The sequence below is a fragment of the Triturus cristatus genome, chromosome 3_2 (genome assembly GCF_964204655.1).
Source record: "Triturus cristatus chromosome 3_2, aTriCri1.1, whole genome shotgun sequence".
Classification (NCBI taxonomy): domain Eukaryota; kingdom Metazoa; phylum Chordata; class Amphibia; order Caudata; family Salamandridae; genus Triturus; species Triturus cristatus.
In genome coordinates, this window is record NC_140584.1 from 1,229,828,572 (window position 1) to 1,229,842,205 (window position 13,634).

Below are 13,634 nucleotides of genomic sequence, written 5' to 3' on the forward strand. Positions count from 1 at the left end.
TGTCAACCTTCAGGTCCCTTAATGATGACCATAACTTTACGTCTAGTAGGACGTAATCGATGGTACTGCTTTGTCCACCTCTCCTGAATGAAACTGCCCTATTTATATCAAGATGAGTTTGTCCATTACATGCCCTCAGACTCCGGCCAACAACTACTGAGGCCACTTGTAGGGCAGTGATTATAAAGGAACGATGTGGGCTCCCTATCAGATTGGGGATCCGGCAGTATTCAGTCTCTTCTTCAGTTACCAAACTAATTGTTGAGGAGGGCTCAAAAGAAGTGTTAAAGTCACTTCCAACAAATATTTTAGCTACCTGTTGACATAATTCAATCAACTCATCCAGCATGGTCAAAACTGGTGAATCACAGTTGGTGGGCATTTGACGTGAACAAATGTTCAACAAGATCAAATACATGCCCCTTAAAAAATTAGTTTAATGCCCATTATATCTAGAGAATCTATACTTAAGAGCTCTTGAATACAAGCAACATCATTTTTTACTAGGATCAGCAGACCACGCATTCTCTGCCCTGAATTTGTTGGAGGGATTGCTCTCACACTGCAGGCAGTAAATGCATCCCGGAATACCTTCTTGTTAGCCCAGGTGTCCTGAAAAAGCCATACATCATACATCCCCACAAAATCTATCCAGTCTTGGTCATCCAATTTGGCTTTTTCCCCAGTTACATTCCACGAGATCAAGGAAAGGTCAGTTCTGAACACTGGTGCCTGCTGAACAGGAGATTCAATTCTTTGTTCTCCATGGATGAATACACAAGGTTTAATTGTTGTTGTTTCAGAATGGGTCATCTCTATAGGGTCAGTAGTTGCAGAATTTACTGAAGAGACCATCTCTAAGCTGCCAGCTGCTAGCACAAGCTCTCTTTCATCCCTGTTTAGTTGTTCATAAGTAAATCTATTTCATGAAGATTGGAGAACCCTTCACTGACAGGCGAGGTTTGAGTACTTAAGGGCTCTGTCATAAAATTAATATGATCTGATCGCACCTTTGAACCTATTGTCTCTTGAATGTGTGTTGTTTTGGTGTGGTTCTAATTATTACATGTTACCCTACTATTCCAATTTTACATTTTTATTGCTTGGGGTTTGACTTCACTACTCTTTTGGTGCTGCAGAAATACTTTGCTCCATGAACTATGCTAAGCCTCCCTACACTGTGCCATAGCAACCAGGGGGCTGAGCTCAAAGTTAATTTAGTGACTTTGGGGGTTCAGCCTGATTAGGGTTGAGACTTTTCCTTGAGGTGGGCAGTCACCAACCCGGCGTTCTTGTGTGTGCTTACTTGAGAGGAAATGTGTTCCAATAATTCAAAAACAAATACAATTTATTGTTGACTGTCTCTGTCAGGATTATTGATGATGATGGATTACCTGATACACATAATCTCCTGCTAAAATGTGGAGATGTGTGGATTAAGTAAGATCTATTTGGCCGCATTTAAAGGTGGACCTATACAAAACTAACACAAGTAAGCCAAGCGAGATACTGGCAGGTGTCTGGTATGGGTTGAAAATGCTGTGGTTGTCTGGATTCTGTGGTACATTTTCTAACCACACAAAATGTTTAGGCTATGCCTCAAGAATGAGGACTGCATCCCAGTGTTAACAAACCTCTCTGCTATGATCTTTCCGAAAAGACCTCTAGTCTTGAAAAAACATAATCAAAATGTAATTTCACTATAACAGTGTGATCTGAAAATTCTGTACTAATGTCTACATTCCTCCCAACTTAAACCTGGGTTCACAGCCTCTGTTTACACATCAGTCCTCTTCAACACCTTCTCTGTGACCAGCCTTCCTCCTCGAGCCTACTCTCCACATTGTTATGCTCTCCAGTGTAATGTGCAGCACTCTGTTACTTTGTTGTTAGGTTTGCTTTACAAGATGCAGATACATTGGTCACAGTTCATACCAGGACGTGAGATCTCATAATATTGCTTGCTTCTTACCTGTGCAGCGCACTCCTGCGGACTTCGTGGTGTCGCAGTCCAGAGGTACCTGGTCACTGTAGGGACACTCTGAGAGCCTGCGTTCACTTCCCTTGCACTGTACATCTGTTATCTGTACTGCTTCATTAATATTTCTAATAAAGGAAGATCCGGTTGTTGCTGAAACTGGAACTCCACACCCCAGCTCTCTACAGACCACTGCAGCATCATTCATGTCCCACTGGTGGTTACACACTCTTCCCCATATATAGGTTTTAACCCGCAAAAACCCAACACAGGGATCCTTGGAATGCGTCAGTACAAGCCTGTTGAAGGGACCTGCAGAAACAGAAGAAATGCACATTGTTACATTCTGTAAACCCTGTCACTGCCTGGATATTTACAAACTCCTGTGCCAGAGTGTTTGCTAAAATATAAGCATTATAATTCTCCAAGCATGAGTGTACACATTACACCCATAAAACAGTACAATTTTAATTACATTCAGGGCTGCCTGCTGGCGTGTAAACCCCTCAATAATATGTCTTTGCACCCTTCAGTTTTCCTCACACAGGAACATATCTCTGTCCTGGCATGACCCAAATCAGAATTCGCCTGGATCCTCAGAGTGTGGTTTTTCATGTGTTTGAGCAGGAAGCCACACTAGACACCCGGGAATGTGTTTTTTAAATGAGGCAAGTTCATAGGAGACACCAGTGGGGTAACATTAGCTCCAAGGGGCCCCTCTGGCACTGTGTTCAGTCAGCGGACCCTTGGCCTGAGAGCACCTGACGGGTCTAGAGCATGGGGGGCTTGACGTTACACCAACGGGGGAAAGCTGCGCTATTTTGGTTCCGGGGTCTGCCAAAACTGAGGGTACCTACCAACTGGAGACATTTCCACACACTTGGCAGAGTGGAATTGATGCGGATGGTGCTCACAGAAGCCAAACACGTTATGTTATACAGAATTCCTGTAATTCAAAACTACGTGTAAATATATCACACTTTCTTCACTTTTGAGTGACATAAAACTCCAGAAACTCAAGCAAATGCCTCCCATCAAATATTCCTTATTTTTCTCTGCTAAGAACAGTACCACACACATGTAAGAGGGCCTCTTGCATGAGGTAGTAATATACCAAAATCATGACCATCTCAACACCGCATTGAAGTATACTGACTTCACATTGTCACAGATTTGATCTTTTCCTGTGTGTTATGATACACCTGGATGTGCAGAAATGGACACTGGTTGGATAACTTCTCAGACTAAGAAAAAATCAAATCACCATTGAGCTCCTCATTGGGGCACAGATGTGGGTGTCTGTGACCCAGACAGGAGTCCCTCTTGGTGAATTCACTCATAGAATTAGAAAACCATACATTAAATTACATATCATTTCCAATCTAAAAGCACCCGTCCCATGAGGGATATAGAGATTAAAGCCCTTGCTCCACTATATACTACAGTCTCCTTGTGTCAGTTCTCAGGATTCTCATTGTAAAGCTCTGTTGAGACCCCTCTGACAGGTGGCATAGTGGGCCAATCCATTTCCGGTGCACAGCAGAGTATGCGCTGCAGAAAAATAGCCCATGTTCCAACGTCTCACATTTGAGTTTGGATGCCGGACAGAAGGCTACTGGAGGGTTCAGTGCTGAAATGTTTAACCATTTATATCTAAAAAAAAGCTCAAGTTCTGAAATGTGTTTAGAGTTGTGGAATGTAGGCTCCATCATCGTTAGTTGCAGGAGTACAGTATATACAAGTATATGGCAATGCCTATATATTATCTACTGGCGGTCACCAGTAGATAGTTATAGTTAGGACCTATTTTCCATAGGAAATCCGCAACATTCTATCCCCAATAAGTCTGGCGCCGGTTGACAAATCTTTGCGAAATTTTCCAAACTTTTGGTCATCTCCGGTCCGCTCCTATCCTGAATGTTTCGTGGTGATTCGTCAAGCAGGGGCTGAGAAAAAAGGGGGGTCCCAAAACGCGTTTTCCCCATGCAATTTCCCATAGGACCTGTTGATGCAGCTACAGCCCGAACTGCTCAACGGAATTACACCAAATTTGGCAAAGAGATAGCCCTTGGTTCACACTTGTACCTTTTGGTTAAATGGTATAAATCCGTTCAGTAGCTCCTGAGATATTCAAAAGTAAAAAGATAGATATATCTAGGGCCGCGGATCCTCCCAAGCAAGAGCTTTATGCTAATTGGCAGCCAACACTCTGAATCAGGAAGCGTTGGCAGCCAAGAAAGCACAAAAAAAACACAAAAAGGCAAAAAGGGGGCAGGGTAGAAACACCCTGGACCCCTAGGCCTGCTCAGGGGATCCCACAAGGAACCCCAAGACCCCAAAAAAATGACTCCTGCACTTCGTTTACCATTAGACCCCAGGGGGGCCAAGTCCCGGGGGCAATATTTTATAGTAATGGGGGCCCAGAGGGGCCCCCCAGTCCCGGGGACTGCCACCACCCGGAGCTTTTGTGAAATATGTGGGGGGGCTCTTAGCCCCCCGCCCGGGGACCGCCACCCCCCGGGGCTTTGCAAAAAATGGGTGGGGGGCCTCAAAGGCCCCGCCAAGCCCGAGGACCGCCAACCCCTGAGGCTTTATTTACATATAAATTACGTATTTATGCATTAAGTATAATTACGTATAAATAAAATACCTGTGAGGGGGGCTCAAGCCCCCCCACACGCCCCGGGGACCACCACCCCCCGGGGCTTTAAATTAAGTGGAAGGGGTCATCGCGGCCCCCGCCTGGAGCCAATGATGGCCCTGGCAAATGCCACCCCCCAGGGCCGGCTCCTGCAGTGTCACGGGGTGCACACCCCTGGGACACTATAGTTTGCAATGCCATGGCAGGAGCCGTTGCAGCTCCCGCCCTGTCATTGCAAACTGCTTTGCTTCGTTGAAGCGAGAGCAGGGAAACAAAGCAGATTTGGGGAGCAACATGTCAGCTGCTCCTCATGTGAAAAAGCAATGCCAGCTCCTGCAGGAAGCGGGAGCCGGCTGGGACCGTGGGGGGAGTGGACTCCCCCACGGTCCCCAACGAGGTGACCAGGCCCCGGGGGATGGGGCTATTTGCGTGCGTGTGTTTCTGCCTTCTGTATTTAACCTTGATATTGTTTTTAACTGTTTCCCTCCTCGTGCGTGTGTCACTGCATTACTGTATTGAACCTTGATTTGTTTTAACTGTTTCCTTCCTCGTGCGTGTGTTTTTGCCTCTGAGTATATCGCTTCATTTCTGCTCAGCCCCCTGTGCCCGCCCCGCTCCCCGCTTCCCGCTGCCGTCCATCGGCCACGCCCCCTTTCTGTTCTGTGCCCTCCCCGCTCCCGCCTCCCAGCTGCTCCTCCCTCCCTCCCACTTGGCCATAAATGGCGACCGCGCGGCGCAGGTGAGTGTGACCTGTTCTCAGGACACCCCCGCGCCGCACAGCCACCAGCTGTGTGTGTGCCCCTTGCCTCACTGCTGCCCGTAGCCTCGCTGTGACTGCCTCGGTGCTCCCAGCCCCTACGACGCATTTTGCGTGCGTGTGTTTCTGCCTTCTGTATTTAACCTTGATTTAGTTTTTAACTGTTTCCCTCCTCGTGCGTGTGTCACTGCATTACTGTATTGAACCTTGATTTGTTTTAACTGTTTCCTTCCTCGTGCGTGTGTTTTTGCCTCTGAGTATATCGCTTAATTTCTGCTCAGCCCCCTGTGCCCGCCCCGCTCCCCGCTTCCCGCCGCCGTCCATCGGCCACGCCCCCTTTCTGTTCTGTGCCCTCCCCGCCTCCCAGCTGCTCCTCCCTCCCTCCCACTTCGCCATAAATGGCGACCGCGCGTACGTGCAGAGGTCATGTGCAGCGGGCGCGCCGATTGTGCGCCAAAGGCGCGCCAAAGGTAAGCCCGTCTGCGCCCGTCCGCGTCTGGACCGCGCCCAGCGCCAGGACCCCTGGCCCCCACCGACGCAAGACGACCCGACAGACCTACGACGCTGCCGCCCTCAACGCACTCAAGGCCGGCCGGAACCCCGCCTGCTGCCGGTCCGCCCCGAAACGCTTCCACGGACCCTTCACCTGCACAACCTGCAAGTTCACCTGCCTCCGAACATGCACCGCGCCCGCCAAGCCAAACCCCAGCAACGACCTCAAATGCATCCTGCTCAACACCCGCTCCATCCACAGACACGCCGTCGAACTCTGGAACCTGCTCGACACTACTTCACCAGACGTCGCGTTCCTCACTGAAACTTGGAAGAACGCCTCTTCTGCCCCTGACATCGCCATCGCCATCCCGGATGGATACAAGATCATCAGGAGGGACCGCGTCAACCAGACTGGGGGAGGCATCGCCATCGTCCACAAGAGCACCGTCCACATCACGACCGACGCCGACGACACCTACGCTGCCGCCGAACACCTCCACTTCCAGATTCACACCGACCCAAAGACGACCCTCAGAGGCACCCTCATCTACAGACCCCCGGGACCACGCACACAATTCAGCGAAGACATCGCAGACTTCATCAGCCCGCACGCCCTCCCCTCCGCCGACTACATCCTCCTAGGGGACCTCAACTTCTACCTGGAAAACAACAAGGACCGCAACACCAGCACCCTGCTGGACAACCTCGCCAACCTCGGACTCAAGCAACTGGTCAACACCCCCACCCACTATGCCGGCCACACGCTTGACCCCGTCTTCTCATTCAGCAAGCACATCGCCTTCAGCCACTCCGCCGGACTTCACTGGACAGACCACAGCTGCGTCCACTTCAGCTTCAGAAAAACCACAACCCACCACCACCTGCAACAGGTTCCTCACAGAAGCTGGAGCAAGATCACTGCCGACCAGCTCACCTCCTCCCTCAGCCAGAACCTATCTGCGAGCACACCGGACCCCAACGAAGCAGCCCGCAACCTCGCGCAGTGGCTGACTACCTGCGCCGATGACCTTGCACCACTGAAGAACCCTCCCAGCAAACCCAGAAGCAATAAGGCCCCCTGGTTCACCGACGAACTCAAGGACTCCAAGAAGACCTGCCGCACCCTTGAGAAAGCCTGGCTCCTCGACCGGACCACTAACAACATGACCACCCTCAAACACATGACCCGCAAGCACCACCAGCTCATCTGCACCACCAAGAAGAAATCACTGAAGGATCGACTGGACAAAAACGCCCATGACAGCAAGGAACTCTTCACCATCGTCAAGGAGTTCTCCAATCCCAGCACCGGCAACAACGACATCACCCCTTCACAAGATCTCTGCGACTCCCTCGCCTCATTCTTCCACCGCAAGATCACCGACATCCACAACAGCTTCAGCGCACCATCCCCACACCCAACCGTCGAACCAACGCACCCCACCGCCACCCTCCGCACCTGGACCGCAGTGACCACCGAAGACACAGCCCGCACGATGAACACCATCCACTCTGGATCTCCGACTGACCCCTGCCCCCTCTACGTCTTCAACAAGGCCGACTCCAACATCGCACCCCAACTCCGAGACGTCATCAACACCTCCTTCGACACCGCCACCTTCCCGGAGAGCTGAAAGCATGCCGAGCTCAGCGCCCTACTGAAGAAACCAACAGCGGACCCCACCGACCTCAAAAACTTCCGCCCCATCTCGCTCCTCCCTTTTCCTGCCAAAGTCATCGAGAAGATCGCCAACAGACAGCTTGCCGCCTTCCTCGAGACTAATGGATCCCTCGACCCCTCGCAGTCCGGTTTCAGATCCAACCACAGCACCGAGACTGCCCTCATCGCAGCCACCGACGACATCCGAGGCCTTCTCGACAATGGGGAAACAGCGGCACTCATCCTCCTGGACCTCTCCGCCGCGTTCGACACTGTCTGCCACCGCACCCTAGTCCAACGCCTCAGCAACACCGGCGTCCAAGAGAAGGCATTGAAGTGGATCACCTTGTTCCTCGCTGGAAGAACACAAAGAGTCCGCCTCCCCCCGTTTCGCTCCGAGGCCACCGAAGTCATCTGCGGCATCCCGCAAGGATCATCACTCAGCCCCACCCTCTTCAACGTCTACATGAGACCCCTCGCAACCATCGCACGCCAACACAACCTCAACATCATCTCCTACGCCGACGACACCCAGCTGATCCTCTCCCTCACCAGAGACCCCGACACCGCTAGAACCAGCCTCCACGAAGGGAGGAAAGACGTCGCCAAGTGGATGAAGAACAGCCGCCTGAAACTGAACTCAGACAAGACGGAAGTCCTCATCCTTGGACCATCACCCTCCGCCTGGAACGACTCCTGGTGGCCCCCAGCCCTGGGCACCGCCCCCAAGCCGACAGACCACGCACGCAACCTGGGCTTCATCCTGGACTCCTCCCTCTCGATGACCAGACAAGTCAACGCCATCTCCTCCTCATGCTTCCACACCCTCCGCATGCTCCGCAAGATCTTCCGGTGGATCCCGATCGAAACCAGGAAGACGGTCACCCAGGCCCTCGTCACCAGCCGGCTGGACTACGGAAACACCCTCTACGCCGGAACCACAGCCAAACTACAGAAAAGACTACAACGCAGACAGAACGCCGCGGCCCGACTGATCCTGGACATCCCTCGACGCAGCCACATCTCCGGCCACCTGAGGAACCTGCACTGGCTCCCCGTCAACAAGAGGATCACGTTCAGGCTCCTCACCCACGCACACAAGTCTCTCCACAACCTGGGCCCCAAGTACCTCAACGATCGCCTGACCTTCCACACGCCCACCCGCCAGCTACGGTCCGCTATCCTCGCCCTCGCCGCCGTACCACGCATCCGAAGAGCCACCGCCGGAGGCAGATCTTTCTCCTACCTGGCGGCCAAGACATGGAACTCCCTCCCCATCCACCTTCGGCTGACCCAGGACCACCTCGCCTTCAGGAGACAACTCAACTTCCTGGCTGTTCGAGCAGTAGCGGCCCCCTTCCCCTAAGCGCCTTGAGACCCTTCCGGGTGAGTAGCGCGCTATGCAAGTGTTTTGATTGATTGATTGATTAGTGGCCCGGGGGGGGCCACGCAGCCCTCCTCCCCAAAATGTTAAAAAAAAAAAAAGTGCTGGCCCCGGAGGATGGGGTCCCCAGCGCCATAAGTGGCCATAGGAGGGGGGCAAGGTAGCCCCACTCCAAATGAAAATTATTTTTAAAAAAGGCCCATGCCCCAGGGCAGAGTAAGGCCTCAGGAGGGGGGCAACGTAGCCCCCCTCCACAGTTTTAAAATTAAAAAAAAATATTAGGGGGCAGGCCCTGGGGGATGGGGTCCCCAGGGCCAAAAAATAAGAAAAAGAAGGGGGGCTACACAGAACCCCTTCTTAAAAAGATTTTTTCTTTTTTTTTTAAACAGGGCTGCGTTGGCGAGAGGTGTTCTGGGACCACGCCCCTTTTCACAACTCTCTACAACGCAACGCAGCTAGTGTGCTAGTTGGACCCAAGGGACCCTCAGGATTCAAAGAGACTTAATCCCTCAACTTAAAACGTGCCACGGGGCGTGTTTGCACAGTGGTGAAGGTAGGGGGCGGGGCCTGAGGTGATATGTGTGCAAACACACCCTGTGGTGCGTTTTAAGTTGGGGAATTAATTTCTCTTCAATCCTAAAGTCCCCTGGGGGCCAACTTGCCCACCAGGTACCTCCAGTAAGCGCCACAGAGTTGCGTTGCAGAGAGGTGTTAAAAGGGGCGTGGCCTCAGAACACCTCTCTGCAACGCAGCCCCCTGGCGCATACTGGAGGTTCCTGGTGGGATAGTTGGCCCCCAGGGGACCTCAGGATTGAAATGGAATTAATTCCCCAGCTTAAAACACGCCACAGGGCATGTTTGCAGACATGACACCTCAGGCCCTGCCCCCTTCCTTCACCATTGTGCAAACGCGCCCTGTGGCGCGTTTTAAGTTGAGGAATTAATTCCCCTTCAATCTTGAGGGTCCCTGGGGGCCAACTAGCCCACTAGGTACCTCCAGTATGCGCCAGGGAGCTGCATTGCAGAGAGGTGTTCAGAGGCCACGCCCCTTTTTACACCTCTCTGCAATGCAGAACTGTGGCGCTTACAGGAGGTACCTAGTGGGCTAGTTTGACCCTAGGGACCCTCAGGATTCAAGGGGACTTAATCTTCCAACTTAAAATGCGCCATGGGGCACGTTTACACACTGGTGAAGTGAGGGGACGGGGCTTGAGGTGATGTGTGCAAACACGCCCTGTGGTTCGATTTAAGTTGGGGGAAAAATTCCTCTTCAATCCTGAGGGACCCTGGGGGCCAAGTAGCCCACCAGGTGCTTCCAGGAAGTGCCACTGTGCTGCGTTGCATAGAGGTGGTGCAGGCCGTGCGCCTTTTTATATCTCTCTGCTACGCAGCTCTGTGGCGCTTACTGGATGTACCTAGTGGGCTAGTTGGTCTCTACAGACCCTCAAGATTGAAAGGGAATTATTTCCCCAACTTAAAATGCGCCACAGGGTGTGTTTGCACAGTAGTGAAGGGAGGGGATGGTGTAGGAAAGTGGCTCTATATATACTGGACCAAAGTAAAATCAGCCGAACTACGAATTCCGATTTACTCACCTGTTATTAGGAGAGACCTCAGTGCTGCATGTTTGCGCCCAGTACTGATCCTGAAAAGTAATTCTAACTGTACTTACCAGTAACTTCAATTTCCTTCCATAGGATATAATTGCCTACTTTTTGCTGGAAAAGTTTCAAAGTGTCGATTTTTGAAACTTACAACTTGTATTTCCTTCCATAGCAATCCATTGTGTGGTTTTCAGCCGAAAAGTTTCTAAGTGTGGAATTTTGGAATTTACAAATATTAATCTAAAATCAGCCGAACTACGAATTCCGATTTACTCACCTGTTATCAAGAGAGAACCCAGTGTTGCATCTATTAGCCCAGCACTGACCCTGAAAAGTAATTCTAAGCGTACTTACCAGTAACTTGTATTTCCTTCAATAGGAATCCATTGTGTGGTTTTCAGCAGAAAAGTTTCTTAGTGTCGATTTTTGGAACGTACAAAAATTCCTCTAAAATCAGCCGAACTACGAATTCCGATACACTCACCTGTTATCAGGAGAGACCTCAGTGCTGCATCTTAAAGCCCAGTACTGATCCTGAAAAGTAATTCTAACCGTACTTACCAGTAACTTGAATTTCATTCCATAGGCTAACATTGACTGGTTTAACTTGGAAATTCGTCTAAGTGTGGAGTTTTGGAACTTACAAATTTTCCTCTAAAATCAGCCGAACTACGAATTCGGATTTAATCACATGTTATCAGGACAGACCTCGGTGCTGCATCTTTGAGCCCATTACTGATCTTGAAAAGTAATTCTAACCGCACTTACCAGTAACTTGAATTTCCTTCCATAGGATATCATTGCCTCCCACCCCTGTTCCTGTTTAACAGTACTTCCGTGAGTCATTGAGCTGACGAGCTCATGGATAAAGCACCCCCATGCTGTGAGAGGTACCTGACCTGAGAAAGATGTTTGGCAGCCTAATAAGCAAACACCAAATTTCAAAGACTGTAATCTCTACTGATGACGGTCAAAGAACCAGAAACACGTGTCTAGAGATCAGCACTATCTGCGCCAACTGTGATGAAACACTCGAACACTCTTGAAGCAAGCAAGTAACCGAAACTGCATTTACCACAATGCCAGGGGGGAACCTTGCTGGGAGGTGAAGCGGTGTGCTCCCACTCCTGTTCCTGCTTAATAGTACTCCTGTGAGTCATTGAGCTGACAAGCTGGTGGATGAAGCACCTGCATGCCTGTGAGAGGTACCTGACCTGAAAAAGATGTTGGCAGCCTACAGCAAACCCCACATTTCAAAGACTGTAATCTCTACTGATGATGGTTAAAGAACCAGAAACACGTGTCTAGAGAGCAGCACTATCTGCGCCAACTGTGGCGAAACACTCAAACACACTTGAAGCAACCAAGTAACTGAAACTGCATTTACCACAATGCAAGGGGCGAACCTTGCTGGGAGGTGAAGCGGAGTGCTCCCACCCTTGTTCCTGTTTAATAGTACTCCCATAAGTCATTGAGCTGACGAGCTCGTGGATGAACCTCCCACATGCTTGTGAGAGATACCTGACCTGAGAAAGATGTACGCAGCCTACTCAGCAAACTCCACATTTGAAAGACTGTAATCTCTACTGATGACGGTTAAAGAACCAGAAACACGTGTCTAGAGATCAGCACTATCTGCGCCAACTGTGGCGAAACACTTGAAAACTCTTGAAGCAAGCAAGTAACTGAAACTGCATTTACCACAATACCAGGGGCGAACCTTGCTGGGCGGTGAAGCAGTGTGCTCCCACCCTTGTTCCTGTTTAATAGTTCTCCCGTGAGTCATTGAGATGACGAGCTGGTGGATGAAGCACCAGCATGCCTGTGCGAGGTACCTGACCTGAGAAAGATGTTGACAGCCTACTCATCAAACCCCAGATTTCAAAGACTGTAATCTCTACTGATGATGGTTAAAGAACCGGAAACACGTGTCTAGAGATCAGCAATATCTGCGACAACAGTGGCGAAACCCTCGAACAATCTTGAAGCAAGCAAGTAACTGAAACGGCAATTACCACAATGTCAGGGGTGAATCTTGCTGGGAGGTGAAGCGGTGTGCTCCCACCCCTGTTCCTGTTTAATAGTACTCCCGTGAGTCATTGCGCTGACGAGTTCTTGGATGAAGCACCCGCATGCCTGTGAGAGGTACCTGACCTGAGAAAGATGTTGGCAGCCTAGTCAGCAAACACCACATTTGAAAAACTGTAATCTCTTCTGATGACGGTTAAAGAACCAGAAGCACGTGTCTAGAGATCAGCACTATCTGCTCCAACTGTGGCGAAACACTCAAACACTCTTAAAGCAAGCAAGTAACCAAAACTGCATTTACCACAATGCCAGGGTGCGAACCTTGCTGGGAGGTGAAGCGGTGTGCTCCCAACCCTGTTCCTTTTTAATAGTACTCCCATAAGTCATTGAGCTGATGAGCTCATGGATGATGCACCAGCATGCCTGTGAGAGGTACCTGAACTGAGAAGGATGTTGGCAGCCTACTACGCAAACCCCTCATTTGAAACACTATAATCTCTACTGATAACGGTTAAAGAACCAGAAACACGTGTCTAGAGTAACCCTGGGCGTAGTTCGCGAAGTAGCACTTCGCGAAGCTACGCAAAGTGCAGTTCGCACTACTCGAGCTACGCGTAGCACTTCGCGAACTGCGTAGTACCTTGTTCGCACTGTGCCAGATGTCGTTTTCAATGATTGCACAGTGCGGACAAGCAACCAGCACTGTGCAATCATTGAAAATGGCATCTTGCACAGTGCGAGCTGTAGTTTTCTGCTGCTCGAGTAGATTTTTACTCGAGCGGCAGCTTTCTCAACGCGAACTGGTAGTTTCTCATCGCGAGCGGTCGCGAGCATACGCGACCACTCGCAATGAGAAACCTGACCTCCTCGCGTTGGGAATCTCGCCGGGAGGTTTATTTTCCATGCTCGCGATCGCCAACTTGATGTTGCTGATCGCGAACAAGGAAAAAGTCTCGCCGGGATGTCATTTTGCTTGCTCGCGGTCGCCAACTTGACGTTGACGACCACAGCACTACGCAACACTACGCTACGCGTGTTTGCACTGTGCTACGTGCAATTCTCGTAGTGCGAAGTAGCGCGAATTTCG

The 13,634-nt window shown here is 50.6% G+C and overlaps 1 protein-coding gene across 1 annotated transcript in view; it reads right to left on the minus strand.

The window, feature by feature from the left end:
* The window catches only part of LOC146859531 (CD5 antigen-like), a 628,425-nt gene that overhangs the window by 505,829 nt on the left and 108,962 nt on the right, over positions 1–13,634 (minus strand). Inside the window, exon 2 of the mRNA XM_085650238.1 lies at positions 1,973–2,290. Coding sequence (XP_085506364.1) covers positions 1,973–2,290 — 318 coding nt within the window. The remainder of the gene's footprint in view (positions 1–1,972; positions 2,291–13,634) is intronic.